Source organism: Harpia harpyja, chromosome 7 (genome assembly GCF_026419915.1).
Source record: "Harpia harpyja isolate bHarHar1 chromosome 7, bHarHar1 primary haplotype, whole genome shotgun sequence".
Classification (NCBI taxonomy): Eukaryota; Metazoa; Chordata; class Aves; order Accipitriformes; family Accipitridae; genus Harpia; species Harpia harpyja.
Window position 1 is genome coordinate 44,040,165 of NC_068946.1, and position 16,817 is coordinate 44,056,981.

A 16,817-nucleotide genomic window follows, 5' to 3' on the forward strand; every position below is an offset into this window, starting at 1 on the left:
CAACGGGTTAAAATACAGCTGAAATTTTTCATAAAACAAGCCAGGGTTCAAATAGCAACAAAGGTCACATCTATTTCGCACATCATAAGGTCAGCAAGAAAAGTTGTAAAGGTGCAGGATTTATTTATGCCCCTGCAAGTCCTCCTTTCAAGAAAGCTGTTCTTTTCTAGCAAGGATCTGGCCATGTTTGCACAGCAGTTGGGTATTTCACATCACTTCTCCCTGAAGTGCCTTCCCTCTGAATACAGAAGGACATCCTACACGTGTCCAGTAGGCTTCCTGCTGATATTAGCTTGTAAATGTGACAACACCAGGGAGACTTCCAAGTCTTCCGAGAGCACATCTGGCAGACAGCATCTGCATCTAAGCCACACTTCAGCAAACCCCTTAAGCGTATGTTTAATAACATGCTGAAGTCTCACTGACGTCAATGGGATTCAAGCATGTGCTTACATGCTTGCTTGAATCAGAGCCTCTGCAGGTAAATAGCTCCTGGCTCCCTTGGAAAGGACTGGCAGGGGACAGCGTGTAAGAAGGGGTAGGGCAATACCAGCCAAGAGAGAGCCAAAAGGACAAGCTCACCCCCGCTGGCACAGAAAGCTGAATGGCACCACTCTGCAATGCAAGTACCAGCCCTGTCCAAAAGGTCTTCCCTTCTGACTTTGGCAGACTAAAACATTCAGCTACCCAGACCGACTCTGCATCCCATGAGGGAAAGCACATCTCTGAATACCTACACAGTGGGCTCAGGGTCCCGCTTACCTGGTAGTGCCAGAGAAATCAGCAGTGTTCCCAGATAGAGGGAAGTGCATTATCAAAAGATACAAACTGCCAGGTCATTTGGCAACAAGAACATGCAATTATAGCAGAGTTTAACAAAGATATTTTGCCGTGAGGCACAACACTTGTGTCTTGCAAATTATAAATACCATACAATATCAAAAAATCAAACATCTTTTTTAACCAGGGCTTTAACCTGACTAGCAGAGTGAAACAACCTTAAAAGGAGTGGGAGAAATGAGCAAACAGCATCAAGCAACAGGTCTTCCTTCCATCTTTGGAGGCAAGATCAACAGATACATGCCAGGAAGTGACAGGAAGGGCTCATGCTAAGAGCAGACACCACAGGAAGTGGCTATGAAATGCATCCTTTAAATTCAAGAAAAAGAAAGGATGCTGTTCGCTACATGCTCAGACTGGGTAGTTCATTGTCACAAGAGGATTAAAAATTAGACAAGTTTACTGAAGAAAAAACAAAGGCCAAAATACACAGAGAGGCAGGCAGAACCATTAGCATGGGAAGGCTGTAAGCTTCAGACCACTGGAAGGAGGGAGGATAATCTCAGGGAAGCATCATTGTATGCTTGCTTCTTGCTAGTCACTGTCAGGTAAGGTATCAAGTGAAGCAAACTATTTTTCTGACCAAATATAATTATCCTCTGTGATCTCAGAAATATGAAAGAAAAGTAGCAAAGTTGTCAAATGATGATGGTACCTGGAAGAAGCGAGTTCAAAAGGGTGGCTATGAAGCAAGGTGAGCAAGACTAGATTCAGCCTCCAGTGTTTTATTAAAACAGACACTAAGCTGTGTGTAAGGTATGTCACAAACACAATTTTACCTCCCAGTAAAACCTTAGAGCAAACCATGGCTTGAACTGGATAGTTTGATATCACTCAACACAGGGCAGGTAGCCCAGGAATGCAGATCTAAAAGATAGCACTTTGCCTTCAAGAAGCAGGTTTTTCTCCTTTCCAAATGCTTAGCTTATGCTCTACACGCTAGAGATTAGACTCAGCCTGACTTCTGCTGGCGTAACATAAGCTGTGTTTGCTGGTGGGTTCCTTGAAAGACATCAGCAGTACATTAAGACCTTTCCAGTGAGTCTCCCAAAAGACAGAAATGGTTATACTTCCACCCAGTTTGTTTTAGGAAAGGAACCATATTCTCATGGACAAAGCTGGAGAGGTGTAGCACACAGACAGGCTGTTCACCTCTAACAATGTCTGCCTTAAAGACAACTATAGTATAGTTGTCTATACTATACTATAAAGGAGTAAGCTTCAAAGCAACAGGTTTGATGGTCCCAGGAACATGCACATGAAATGCTCTCTGGCTTCAGTGGGAGGGGATATGCTGACATGCAGTATTAGGAACAGTCTGATCAAGACAGCCACCTGTCACAGATACCTTTCTTTTAATAGAAGAGCACATTGGCATCGTTGATGTTCTACAGAATTTGCTGGACAAACTTTAGATGACAATTCCCACTGGTTTACCTGGTTCATAGTGCACTGCAGCCATGGGATCCTGTTAGCTTAAGACAGCCAGAACCAAGGCTCCATCTCTTCTGCATAGTTTCTTCTGCTCAGCTATTACTCTCAGTGCATTATAGATGTTGCTTGCTGCCTGATGGCTGCAGCAAGCAGCTTGTCTGTGGTAATCTGCTCCTGGTCAATACGCAGCAGCTTTCTAAAGGGTTCGATGGTTTCATTTCTGCTTTGAAGTGACACAAGCTACTGGCAAATAAGGAAAGAAAAATCTATGTCCTGACTCACCCAAGGCAGAACATGCCAGGTTCATAGGCTACACAGGGCATGCATCCGTGTAACATGCTGGGATCTCAGCAGAGCAGCACCTGTACACCTAGATGACAGCTGCATGTAGGACCATAAGCTGGAGTACTTTACCACGATTGCTAGTTGCACCACCTCTGCACAAAATCATAGAGGATGAGGCAGTGTAGGTAAAAGCCCACTGAAAACTTAGAGGCTTTGTATGCTGCTGCGAAACACACAGAGCACCAGAGTTTATTAAGCAGAAGAACAAGGTTTTGCTTTTAGGCTTACAAGGCATGCAGCTATGTTTTTGAGCCAATTTTTGCCATCTAGAGGTGGTTAATTAAAGCCTGCATAATCTAAGCTGGAGGGGACGGAGGTTTACCAATACCTAGGCCAGGCAAACTCCCATCCCTGAAGGCTTTACAGTCTGATCCAGACAGGAACAAACAATTAAGAACTTGGTTTCAAAGCAGGAAGTGGACTCGGCAATGGGGAGTGCTAAGCAGATGAAAAAACAATGTGATTTTTATACGGGATTCAGAGGAGATGAAGTAGATTAGACTGCTTCTCCTGTGCACTAAATATTTGAAGCGTGTTGGGAATTAGAAAAAGCACATAAACATATGCTATGAAACATCAACAACTGCCAAGCTGCAGCACTTGGTAGCTTCCAGCATGGACTACATATCAATTAACCTTAAAGACTGTGATCATTTAGTGCTTTTCTTCTTTAGTAAGGTACATTTTGCAGAGACCTACATAGATCATACCATCATCAGAGGACAGTTGCAAATCATCTTATAAATGTCAGAGGCCAGTCTAAAAGCACCTCAGCAAGATAGTAACAATTACCTACAGTTAATGGATAGCTGTGATTTCTACTTTTTCACACTCTTTTTAGAGGTTTACAACAAAGAGTGTTACATCCTAATTATGCTTATGGACCTTCTGGATAATAAAAGACCAAAATTAAATATCTAAGACATGGCACAATATCCTTTCCTTACACAGAAAATAGGCATCAGCTAGGTCTACAGGCTTAGTTGCAGAGAATAAACAGAGTGGCAGAGACAGAAGCAGGGAATTAGCTATCCTATGATTTTCACTTTGTAACCGTTTCCCAAGCTAATGAACTATTTCTGTTTTAATATACTGAATAATAAGAACTTATACTCATTTTGCTGGTATGAATCTGAAGCAATGTCATATCAATGGTATTGGGTCAGCAGGCAACATCTCTCCTTAGTTATGGGTGAGTAACTGCACTGGAACAAATGAGTTAATATTAACTAATTGGCAACAGAAAGATGGTTCTCTTCCAAATAACTCCAAACAAAGAGTGATAAAAATCAACAAGATTTAATACCATCCACAACTTCAATTACATTCTAATGCTCCAAAAGTAAGTGAAAGGCATTTACATGTCAACCCCCATAAATATTTACAGTTATGACTGAAGCAGGCTCAAGTCTTCACATCACCCCATTAAATCAACAGCATTGAATAGACTGTTATAGTACAAACAGTATAAAAACAGGCTGAAGTTAAAAAATGCAAACTAAACATGGATGCCAATCCAGAGTCTTCTAGTCTGTAGCCTAAGGTTACATTAATTTTGAACCCCCATTGAGGTCTGTGCTTTGCCAATCTCCTGCATTTGCACTCGCAACAAGACACAACTCAGCATCCAACTCCACGTACCAAGTTTTCCTCTCCTGTGTCCCTGGGAAGAGAAGTGGTGCTCTTAGCTGTGCTGCTCTGCTGATGCTAGACCTTGCCTTCAGCAACAAAAGGCAGAAGCGTTCTAGCCATGGCAAAGATCCAACTCTCTAAAGACTTCTGCTTGGACTTGGAAAAACAGCCAATTATCCAGGCATCCCAAAATATCTAAGTATGCTAATACTGCTTTGATATTTCCAATTACATAATCTGGAATAAAACCACAGACCCTTTTTGTTTCAGTCTTTAATTAGATATCGGCACTCAACTGGAGGAGGGGGTGGTATTTGCTGGTTGGTGAATGTGTTGGTTATAATTTGTTATTTGATCCCTCCTGGCCATACTGAACAGCAGCAATATTGGAATTTGGGGAGACAAATTAACGTTCTTGATTTCCAAAGAACTGCCTCTCAGTACGATGACTTCTTGGAGACAGTACCCGAGATTAACAGTTCTGTACTGTGCTCCTCTTAAAACTCTCTTTGCTTGGTCACTTTAGATTGATTCTCCATGCGTCATACGTAACGGAAAACGTGAGCAATAACTTGGGGCAATTAGCAGTAAGAGGAAACTCGGGTAAGAAAGACTGAAACGGATACAGCTCTCTCAGAACAGTCATTTTTCTGCTCATTTACATAGCCTGTTGCACACCAAAGGATCTCAAACCATAAACCAGGATCACTCCCGTCATCTTCTACAAGGCAGAAGCAGCCCAGAAACATAGCAAACCCTGGAGTAACATCCTATCAGGGCATCGCTTGCACAAGGATTTACACTTTCCTAACCAAATTATATAGCAGCTTTCCTTGAAATAGTTTTTACAGTCTAGAAGAAGATTTTATGTAGTCTAAGGACAGTACACCACTGCCTTTAATATTGCTCTGATTTAGTGAAAAAAGAAAACTGTAGAACAGACCACCCACATCTTCCCTTTCCTTCTTCAGCTATTCTTTGAAAGTGCCCTTCAATCACAAACTGGTGAATCTTCACTTAATCTCCTGCTCAGTGGGATCAAGTCAAAGGGCAGCTCCTCCACCCCTCCTGGGGAGAGCAGCGCTGCAAAGTCAGCAGTGCGAGCAAGCTGGAGGGCCACCACAGGATGGGAATTTGTGACCTTCTGGCTCAGGGCTATAAGTTTGACTAACTGAGCCATGCCCAAATCGACTCTCAGTTAATTTTTCACAGACTTAACTGAATCAGCAAGCCCCAGCTACAGGTAAAAATACCTAAAGCATATTCACAGGTACATCTTTAGCCTAGCTTATGTAGATTCCCAAGTGCAGCAGGTTGGGGAACACTATTATTTTCAAACTACTGACAGACAGATGATGCCTTTCAAGGGCTGCATCATGGTTCTGAGAGCCCCATTTACACAGGGATCACAGGGATCAGAAAAAGCACATACATAGAATGAAAAATTCAGCACCAGTGCCACCACTTAATACAGCTGTGCACACACAACTGTTTAGCAACAGATTGTGAAATGGGAATATACCTGCAGTGTCCTGCTACGACAGCTGTCACCCAAAGGTCTCACTGCAGCAGTTACAAATATGATCTTTTTTAATTATGAAGATGTTACGCAAAACCACTGTAAATCAAAGGTGTGCTATGTACAGCACAGCAGCTACTTGCTGATAGCAATACAGCTCAATTATTCTTGAGTATACTATAAAGTACCAGAACTCACATCTCTTCATTCCTGGCTTGAGCTTTGCTTTCTCTGTAACAGACTTATTTTTCTCTGCTTTTCCTCAGGAGGTACCTCACGCAAATCCCGAAGAACCTTTCCATACCACAAACATAAAGAACACAGTGTGGGGAGTACAGAGGCATGAAGTGTCATGTTTTCAACATTGTTCCTGATTTCTGTAAAACCCACAAGTCCCATGAGGACAGTGAATTCTGAGGGGCAGTAAAAACAATGCCAGAGACAATCTGGAAATGGCAGTTTTGGAGAAGTCAAAAAAATACAAAGGGCACTGAGTCAAGGTGAGCTGAGAAGTATGCAACCAGGAAAACTTGCCAATAAAAGGCACTCCTTCAGAACATAATGTTTTGTCTGACTGCTTTATCAGGAAATCAATTTACAACTGCTTCTTATTACTCTGAGCTGAAAATGACAGGAGTGCAAAGGCTCTAAATCAAAGAGAAGAAGGTAGGCAGAGTATGGCAGTCCTCATTCACTAAAGGATTAAACAGTTTCTACTTCTGCATTTTAGTGAAATCCAGCCTGTTAGTTTCTTTCCCTGAAGGTGTTTTTTGTTTTGTTGTTTTGATTTTTAAACAGCAAAGTTTCTGCTACGCACAGCTAACATAACCTTGTGCCAGTTACGCAATGCTCTGGAGCAGTCTGATCTATACAATGATCTTTTTCATGGCCAAAGCTCTCCAGACAGAGATGCCTAAAATTGCTAGCTTAGGACAAGCTTGTCACAGAGAAGAATAAGCGTCTTAGATTTCAAAGCAAGGACTTCGGTAACGAAGCCATCACAGACATATAGAAAAATTCATGTGGCACTTTCTAAGGTTTAGTTCAAACTTGCAACACGCACAAGGTAGATTAAAAGATCCAGCTTGGAAGTCAATCTACAAAGACTGACTTTAAATGGAATTTGAATTGATTTCAAATTGATTCAACCTTCAAATGTTATCATCATGTCCCTTTATTTTTGTTTTACTCCCAAAGAATATTTTCAGTTTTACATACGAGTCCTCTCACAAAAGGAAAATGCAATTCACCCATCCCTTTGCTTCTTCCTCTGCCCCAACTTCTTTTTAGCAGCACGGCCTCCTTGTCCATTTTCTCCTGTTACTCACCAGTTCCCAGTTCTCCAGCATGGCCCAATTTCACCACTCAGTTTTCACACACAATTCTGCTTGAACATGGGCTTTGTGTTCTCCAGTACATTTCCTACCCTTACCTGTACAGATGGAGGGAGCATAGTGCCCCCAGCGTGCTCTGAAAAATTATTAAACATGCACTTTTCTACTACAGGGTCTCAGCCTCTCCCAGAAAGAGTAAGGAAATACTGGAAGTCGATAAACAGTGGCCTACACTTCCAGATAGCTCCAAGTCCACTTGAACAGCTCTGTCGGTCTCAACTTTTTTCCTCCCTGCTTCAGCACGCAAAAATCCTGTCTCTTCATACTTGGGAGACTTAATATCAGTTTCTTCTACTGATAACATGTTTGCCTGTTAAGTCTCACAGGTCGTGCATTTCTTCAGCAGGTCCATATTGCTTTCCCAGTAGCAACACTGAAAGGCTCACTCACCTCCTTGTGGGAATCTTTATGTGCTTCCAGTGTTTTCATGATAGTCAACTCCGCATAGTTCTTAAACCTTGCTGGCTGGTTCCGTAAGATCTCTCTCAGGACTCGTAGCGCCAGGGCTCTTATTGAATGCTGTGTCAAGAGAAACCCACATTAGAAAAAGTCACTTCTCAAAATTGTAATTTGAAGTAAATTCTCATGGCTCCCTACGCCACCAGAAATCTTACATTGCTCTACCAGCTCCAGTGGAGTAAGCAGTGTAATCAATATAACTAAAATTCAGAGTTGGTCTTCTTGCTTGCTTTTGCAAAAAATTCACATAAAATAACTGTTGTCACAGATAGAAGAATCAGTATGACTCTACTTTGTTAAAATCCATACTCTTTTGGCAATGAAGTACAAATTTGTACCCAAAGCAGCATGCCTGCATTACATGAATCTACAAAAAAGCTCAGATCATATTTGTTTTGCCCTTCCTCTTTTGCTTAGCTTTGTGGATATCAAACTGGGCTCCATCCATGCAACAAAGCTGTTTCTCATGTACTAATGCAGTAAAATTGACTGTCTTCCTGTAACTCCTATGGAAATTATTTTCAAGAACAGTTAAGTCATTGTAGTCAACACTGACCTGTGTTAATCCTTTATATCAAAAGATCATTAGCAGAAGGGATTTATAACACCTGCTTCAATTTCGTAACTGTTACATTAAGTTTTTGGCCTGTGGCCACTCCAAATAGATTCTATCATTTCAGCAGAAAAATACTTTATACTCAGCCTTTAAAGCACATCCTTTGCTATTCATCTGCAAAATTCATGCAGTAGCACAATTCACATATACTTAAAGCCACCATATCTTCTGATACATTTGTAATGATGTTATGATTAAAGACATAGGACTAGAGCAGCTCATGCTTATACTATGAACAACAACTGAGAAAATGTCAGCCACCTGCACTGCTTCAGAATTAAAATTTCTGAGTGTGTGTGCACCATATACTTTACAAGGCATATAAGAAATACAATGGATTTTGAACCAGATAAAACAAAAAAAGAGAGCTGTGAGTGCTTCGAAGCCTAAATATTGTAACATTCAGATGGAGCATGGCTCTGATGTGAAGGCACAGCAGGGTGCTGAGCCTTTACCAAATATCATTGTGCTGCAAGCTGAACAAATAGCCCCAAGTGGAAAAAGTATAAGTCTAGCCTGTAAATTACTTTGATCAATTATCAAATATAAAGCTGTGATAATAGCGCAGTATTTTTTAATACTTCAAAACAAGATCTTCTATAAAAGCAGTTTGTTCTTGATGATATTTTTTGCAAGAGACAGAGACCTATCCCATAAGATCTAACAGGCCAGATCTTTAAACAGCATAGAAAAAAAAATTAATCTATTCTAGGGTACCTTTATTCTCCTTTTTTGGGGAATGGGTATGATATAGTTAAGAGCTTGTAAGTTCATCCTAACTCAGAAGCGAACAACTTTTGAAATCTTGATAGTTTTTGTACTAGATTAGAAGATAACCTCTTTTCTTATTCTAGCTCAATTTCCTAGTTATTCATTACTAACACCCCAGAGGGAGAGCAAAAAACTGGGACACTTCAGAGTGTGAGCTTAAAACTCATCATTGAACACACTGAAAACTAAAGCAGAGTTGTCAAGCTTCAAAAGAAAAAATGAGCAGTACAGCATCACTGATGAGATGCTGTACAATTGCAGCAGGTTTCATTTAAACTAGTGTGGAAGAACTATCACCCTAGATGAAGCAATGTACAGGAGAGTTAAGACAAAAATCTACATCTCACATCTTTGTCTCCAAGCGTTTCCAGCAGCAAGAGCAGAATGGTTTTGAAATGTTCCTCCCAAACTCCAAGATTATCTTCCCTTGTGATCTTAAGCAACTCCAGGAGAGCTCCTTTCCGCTCCTCCACCCGCTCGTTGTGGTTGGAGAGCTCTTTCAGAAGATCAGCCACCAAATCTGAATGGTCAATGGGTACTTCTAGGACAAATGGCAGCAAATCATTTGGGGAAATAGGGAAAAAGATCAAAGATGCCAAGATTACTAACCCTCTACAGAACAAATTGCATGTATAAGGGCCCCCTCCCAAATGCATCAAATTCCAGGTGGCCTCAGTCAATCTGAGAATCTGACTAGCCCACAATTTCACCTGAGTTCATAACACAGCTCCTGAACCTGCACATGGCTTCTAACGAACCAGGAAGAGATGACGATTGAATTTCATCCAGTTCCAATAATTACTTCTACAGGATAAGAACTGCTGCAGTTTTTCCCAGACACACACACCCAAAACCAGCGATCACATGTATGACCTTTAGATCAAAGTACAGTGACTCATCAGTGTACTGCAAAAGAATAAAACTAAGGTGTAGCATCACTTAAATGAAGTGAAAGTCTCAGTAACGACGAGCTATTGAGTGAGATGTTTCAGTCAAAGAGCAGAAGGTTCCCAAAACAGTGTCCGTACAGATGCATTTAGATGCTTAAGGGACTAGTTTGCAGGAAACTTTAGGCAAACAAAACTGCAGTGTAACATTTTCTCAATAACCACAGATCAGGTTCTGCTGGTACATGAGAACAGAGTATTTCATACCAAACCTCAATTCAGATGCAAAGTAATATGCAACATACGCATGGGCAGACATGTATCTGAGAGCACTACCCTCACACGAATATACCAGAAATAGAGCAAGCTGCCTGCAGTTTTATGAGATACACTGATACAAACCATCCCGAAGCTGATCCATGTCATCATCGAACACTGCTTCCTTCAGGGCAGTCTTGTCATAAGTGTTAATTGTGTCAGCATAAGGATAGGGGTTATATTCTCGAGCTCGTGGCCCTGAAAACGCACGGGGAGGCTGGGTGTTCAGTAGGGATGTTTTGTTATCTAGAGCCATCCTTCCGCCTTCCACAACATCACTGCTTCCACGGACATCACTGGTAGGCACAGCGAGGCCACCATCTCGAGACACCTGGGGGATCAAACAGAAAGAAAAGACATAAGACTACTCAAATTCTGTGGAAGCCATAACTTTTCTGGAGTTCACCCACCATCACGAAGAGGCATAGAATTGTTTACACGTAGAGTAAAACTTAAGATTACCACCTCTTTCCCTTATACAACTACAACAGTTCCAAAAATATCTCATGACTACAGGGCAAAAAGCTATGCTAACGTTCCTAAATCTAAGTTAATATTGCTAAAACTGCACAAGCTGGCAAAGATCAGAAGCTCTGGAACAGGACCAATTTGCTAAGAAAGGGAAAGGAAGCAAAAGCAATATCTTCCTCATGAAACTTCACAACCCACTGATAGAGGAGACTGGATGATGCTTAGCAGGCTAATGTGAAATGCACAATAGAAGAGTCCCAAAGAAAAATCCTGGACCAAGAATTTTTAGCTTTGAAGGCTAACTTAATCTACTAACGTAAACTTGTTTATCCAGATAGGAATCAAAACTGTCATAGAGTCATAGAACATCTCAAGTTGGAAGGGACCCATAAGGATCATAATTGAAGATTCCCATAAATTTTGAAGTCCATGTATTTAATTAAAACAAATGGCATCTCACTTGGTAGATAATTCTGTAACCATTCATGCAGCATAAGGTACCATACGAGTTGTGCACTCAGAGTGATTATGGGTCCTTCCTATATATGAAGTAATAAGCTTGTAAGGGAAACCACCCATGTATTCCCATTACAGACTTGACTACACACACTCCATGAAAAAGCCACTGCTGAGCCATGCTGAGCCTGAGGAACACTAGCACTGCTTCCTTCGTACATGAGACTCCCACAGAAGCCCAGTGAGCATATTTCACAGCAGGCTAGAGTTCAAAGGGAGCAACTGACTACATTAGTGGGACCCCATAATTTAGGTATAAGAAGTTAGCAACCAATAAGCCAAAGACACTTGCAAGCATACAGTAGGAATAACTGGATTTTGTACACTAACAATCCAAAGCCAGGTTTGAACACAATATTTTAAAATTTCACCTATCTGGAGACACTAATCAATCAAATACTTACAATGTCACAGTCTTTCTTTCCATCACGTTTGATTGGCTCATTCAGGTCCTCTTGACTACGGAAACTAAATTTTTCAATTGCTTCTGTGACTCCACGAAGAGAGCTGTAGATTTCATCAGAATTTAGGTTCTCCGTGTCATAATCCAGCATACTAAAGACCAAACGCATATGAAATGTTACATATGAAATTGGAATCTGCTTTTGACTGTTAACAAAACCAATGCTAAGTCAGAGACAGATGATTTAGTGTACCCTTTCTAACAGTGACTTGTAACAAAACATGGATGGAATCAAAGCAGAATTCAGGTCTGAGTCTCCCCTCAAATGGGGCTAAATCTAGGAGAACCTCCACTGAAATCAGTGGCATTACCTCACTGTAAGTGAGGGGAAATCAGGTCCACTGTTCGTTACATTCCACAGCAATGAGTGTGCTAGCTTCTGTAAACCCAAAAAACCCCCTATCCCCAGCATGGTAATGGTGTTATTTTAAAAGGAAAATAAAGAAAATCAATCACTATGGGAACTCAAAGGGTTGTGACAGCTGGTGGGAATGAAATCAATGAAATTTAAGTTTCATAATATATCAAATATATTCTATCAATGGATCCAAATGTGACAGATTTAAATGGAAAGGAAAATGTACCTTGATGTAAACCTTAGTCTAACATGTCCCATTTTCATTTATAGAATAGTAAAACCAAAACCACTTGCACGATGCCTTGATAAAAGATGCATTTCAGTAGTGAGCTTAAGTTTGGGAATTCTCTCACTCAAATTTGATGCTTTCTTGCAGTCTGCCTGTTCCTCAGAAATTCCTCAGCAGCACAAAGCCATACAAGTTTTGGGATTCCTTGAGGAGTTATCCAAAATTAAGTTCCATGAAAAAATGCCTAGCATGCAAGGGCAGATGATATGAAAAGATGTGGCTGAGAAGAGAAGCTTGGAGAAAATGAAAAAGAAAATGAAAAGGCATTATTGGCAGGGCTTTGCTCTATCTAGGAGAAGTTGAGTTTGCATGACAATCAGTTTTCCAAGAGAGATTTAATGAAGAGACCCAGTAACTGAGAACAATTTCTGTGGGGGAGTCTCGGATCTTAGTAGAGCCAGAAGCAAATAAACCAAAAGAATTTGAGACATTTACATCAAGTTGTTTGTCAATAAACAGCAAGAAGTGGCTCCCTACAGGGGTGAATTACTATTTCTTAACAGTTTGGGAAGGATGACAGGATGGGCTTGGAGGAGGATGGCTGAACAAAGAGCTGTGTTCCTTTTCCACAAAAGAAAGACTCCCCATGAGGTGGGTGGGGAAAAAAAAAAAAAAAACAAACCACAAAACAGAAAATCCCAGAAAATCCCTTCTGAATCCTGAGTACACAGCTATTATTTTCAGGAACTAAAAGTAGGATGTTAAATATCTAGAACTACTGCTTTTTTTTCCTGGAAGAAACTCAGGAACTTCAGACAGAGGATAAGATTGGTGCTGCCCGATTCCTTCGGGATTAACACACTGAAAATAGCCATAATCCCTGGCTCCCAAGCAACGCGCTCGCACTACACAAGCATTAGCACCATGTATTCTGGCAAAGAAACCAAAGAACAACTCCCCAACTTTAAACAGTGTCTATCAGCCCAGGAGGAAAGAGAAGCCACTTAAAGAACAGACCAAGATCAGGAAGCAAAAGCTGCTTATAAACCTACAGAAGTCAAAGTATTTAGGGCTTTTCAGACAGCTGAATAACACTAATGTGCTGTGATGACTTTCCAGACAAAAGTGAAGGCAGTTTTTAGATTCTTTATAAGTATCAAGCAGGGATAGGAAAACCTTTGTTTCATACAATCTCTAAAATATTAATTTTGAGCTCAAGCACATTTAATTAGATCTTAAGGGGTTCTTCAAACAATATTTAAGCGAGTAATGAAACTGCCCTTAAGAAGATATACATGTGACTGTACCCATGTATCCCCACCAAGAGATGACATGACTTACGAAAGGTCACACAATGAAATCCATGGCAAAACCCAAGAAATAACCACAGATATACTGACACTAAATCTTCTGCTAAAAATCATCGCTTCTTTCCTCAGGGATGAATTTTGCCCTACACTGCTACCAAAGAATAGATCAAAGTACAGACTCTGCAATGCTAAAGGACTAAGGCAATTTCTCAACAAAGAGCCACCAATCTGATGCATTCTTCAAAGCAAAACCCCACATTTTAATAAAGATCTAAAGAACCCAGTGATTTCATGTCTCAGGAGTAAGCCTGTGTAGGAGATAACAATATGGCTGTGTTCTACATGAACAAAAACTCTACACGTGAACACACACGTCTATTGACAGTATGTCTGCTGGAATACTTCACAGACAACACGATGGGGGGGGAATAAAAAAATAAAATGGAACTACACCAACATTTTGGGGCAGAGGATGGGAAAGGCACAAAAGGAAAAAAAAAAATGACCCATGCAGAAAACTAGAGGAAAGTCACAGGATGGATAAGAAGTGAGCAGAGATGAGCAGCGTTTAGGGATGTCACAACATTATTTTCCATCTTCTGCTGCACTAAAACAATGCAGCTCTCTACAAGTTTATCAAGATACAATTTGGCAGTTTTTCAGTCTGACATGAAATACATTTTACTTCCATAAACTATTATTCAGTTTCTAATCCAAACTATTTTTAAGTGATCAACAGTTTAGCATCCTCAAGCAGTACACAGTAACCCACTTCCTCGCACTTTCGGGCTCTGGGCTAGAATATATGTCAAATTATTGCAAACCTTGGTGTCAGCTAATGAAAGGAGGAAAAAATTCTCAACTAGTTTAACTCCAAAAATCAACATGGATCTCTTCCACAGGTATCTTAGTGTCCTAGAAGAGTCCAAACATTGATTTAAAGTTTTAATTCTGCAGGTATTCACAGAGGTACAGACTATGGGATTCTATTTTCTCTCTCAGATGTCACAGATACCCAGATTTTGAGCCCTCAAAGAACAATTTATTTGTTTTTCTTTCAACAGTTCTTCATTAGGAACTTCTTGCTTCAAGGAAAGACTGCACATAGTCCTTCCTCAGATAAAAGGTATATTTAAGTCAGGAGAAACCACATCTACAGAAAGCCTGTTGTCAGGGTATAAACTTAAAATCCAAGGAATGTAACATAGAGGTCTGACAAATTAAATTTGTATTCAGAAGGTTTTCTTGATTAAAACCACTGTACAGCTTTAGTCCAGTATACTGATTAAGATCTGTATGCAGATTGGAACAAAATGTGAGGGCACAGGAGGAGGAAGAGATGTCAAAATTACCAATTGATAACCTCCAAATCTTGTGGAAAATTTTAATTTCAATACTACAAATTTCCAAGATGTTCCACAGTCACACTGTGCGAGCAGCTGGCAAAGTCATATATACAAGCTTCATCCTCATTGTCCTATGGATATTCACTACTGCAGATCTGAAATCACTACTGAGCTGTATTTGTCAGTTTGAAAGTACTCGTGTGCTGCTTGCACAGTGAAGCCAGGTTGTAAGACCTTGCTCGTGCTACCATAATGCAACCAGTACCTGCCAAAAGTGCTCAGCAACTGTGTTCTGCATTGGAAACCAACCGTGAAACATAAAACCATTCAAGAACCTGACAGGTAGGAAGAGTCTGGAAAAATCCACTTTTTTTTTTTATCCACTTGCATGCTGCATCTTCCCCAAGCAGCAAGCAAGTGGCTGCCTGTCACCTCCGCTCTCTGAAACCTATCATCATCAATTTCCTTTTCCAACTAAAGCCTCTGCAAATCGTTTCCCACATTTGAACAAATCCCACAGTGTGAAAGGTAAATAATACTGTGACACCTCAGACAAGTTGGTTTAACAGGTAGCTTGTTACCTGGGAGAGTAAGAGCGTCTGAAAGTCTTGTGGGAAGGAGCAGTGGGGATGGAGTTAGGCTGAGAAAGGGGAGGGGGGTGCTTCGACAGCCCATCTGCACTCCAACCCCAGAACCGACTGCCGTGATCAGAGGAGAAAAGAAAGAGAGAAAAAACAGAGAAAGGAGAGGGAGGAAAAAAAAACAGAAACTATAATCTGAGTGGCTTAGTGCTGTCATGCTGCCTTGGAGAGAGAGAAAAAAAATTAATAGAAACAAAATTAAACAAGAATACTCCACTGAGCCTTACAAGTCATTGTTTTGGCCTTTATTATTCATTTCCACTTTTATGCCTAACAAAATGATATGGTGCACACAAAAATAGTCCCTGCTTGTACTAACCAGTAAATTTTACAAATGGATATAGCCTCTAAAAAAACAACTCTTGAAATGCTCTAAGTAAACAATCCCTGACCACGCATCTGTATTCAAACTCTAAGCAGCTTTGTAAGCAACAGGATTTCCCTGGAAGAAAGGAAAGTTGGAGTTGATTTTTTTTTAACAGACACCCAAAGGTAGCTTGTAAAGTTTGGCTCCTGGTGTCTCTATAAGAGCCTGCAATCAGGCTCCACACAATCAGCAAACCTTTGCAGGGCTTAAGATCTGATCCTATTTCACCAGATTCAAACTGATCTCAAATATGCAGCAAGTGACAATCAGTCTAGAGTGTAAACATTCCATGTAAATTGGGGATATGGCCCAGGTCTCAGCAGACAAACCTGGAAAGACTGGATGAAACCAGCCTCTAAGTCGATTCAGATCTCTCATCAAACTTCCACAAGCCCCTTCTGGTTACTGTTTGATCCTGCGCCTTTGGGTCAAGGCATCCATCCCTGTGCCAATTTGTCCAACCTTTGCTTTTGTCCTGTTCCCTTTATGGTACACAGATTTTCAAAATCATGTTCTAAATGAGAATATAGATGCTTGAGCTGGTGGAGTATTCAGGACACCGCTTTGTTTCTATTAAGTTTAAGCACACTGTCTTGGAAAGTCATTTGTACATATGATATATGTATATATAGATATTGCAAGATTAGAAGCGGCAAACAAGTCAAGAATTGCTCCAGCACAAACAGCAGCAAAGCCAGTTGAAAACTCCTCTGAAGAGTGGTGTCAAGAAAATCACTCGTTAACCAGCAATCAAAAAACATAGCTATTACATGCAACTACTACGGAAATACACCAGACACCCAGACTGCTGATCAGAAGTCTCACAGCTCAGGTCTCACCTACCTGCAAACGGGCCACCAAACAATGCAGGCTTGTCCTTATTGTATAACGTGGGTGGCTT

The 16,817-nt window shown here is 40.7% G+C and overlaps 1 protein-coding gene across 29 annotated transcripts in view; it reads right to left on the reverse strand.

Annotated features, from left to right (window-relative positions):
• Positions 1 to 16,817, reverse strand: part of CLASP1 (cytoplasmic linker associated protein 1) — a 192,591-nt gene that overhangs the window by 12,184 nt on the left and 163,590 nt on the right. For 20 of the 29 annotated variants that reach the window (XM_052793236.1, XM_052793253.1, XM_052793242.1 and 17 more), the window contains 5 exons: positions 15,490 to 15,606; positions 11,607 to 11,757; positions 10,300 to 10,546; positions 9,358 to 9,551; positions 7,555 to 7,683 (listed from right to left, as the gene is read on the reverse strand). In XM_052793236.1, the coding sequence (XP_052649196.1) occupies positions 7,555 to 7,683; positions 9,358 to 9,551; positions 10,300 to 10,546; positions 11,607 to 11,757; positions 15,490 to 15,606 (838 nt within the window). The remainder of the gene's footprint in view (positions 1 to 7,554; positions 7,684 to 9,357; positions 9,552 to 10,299; positions 10,547 to 11,606; positions 11,758 to 15,489; positions 15,607 to 16,817) is intronic. The other 9 variants (XM_052793265.1, XM_052793264.1, XM_052793255.1 and 6 more) reach the window with 3 other exon arrangements.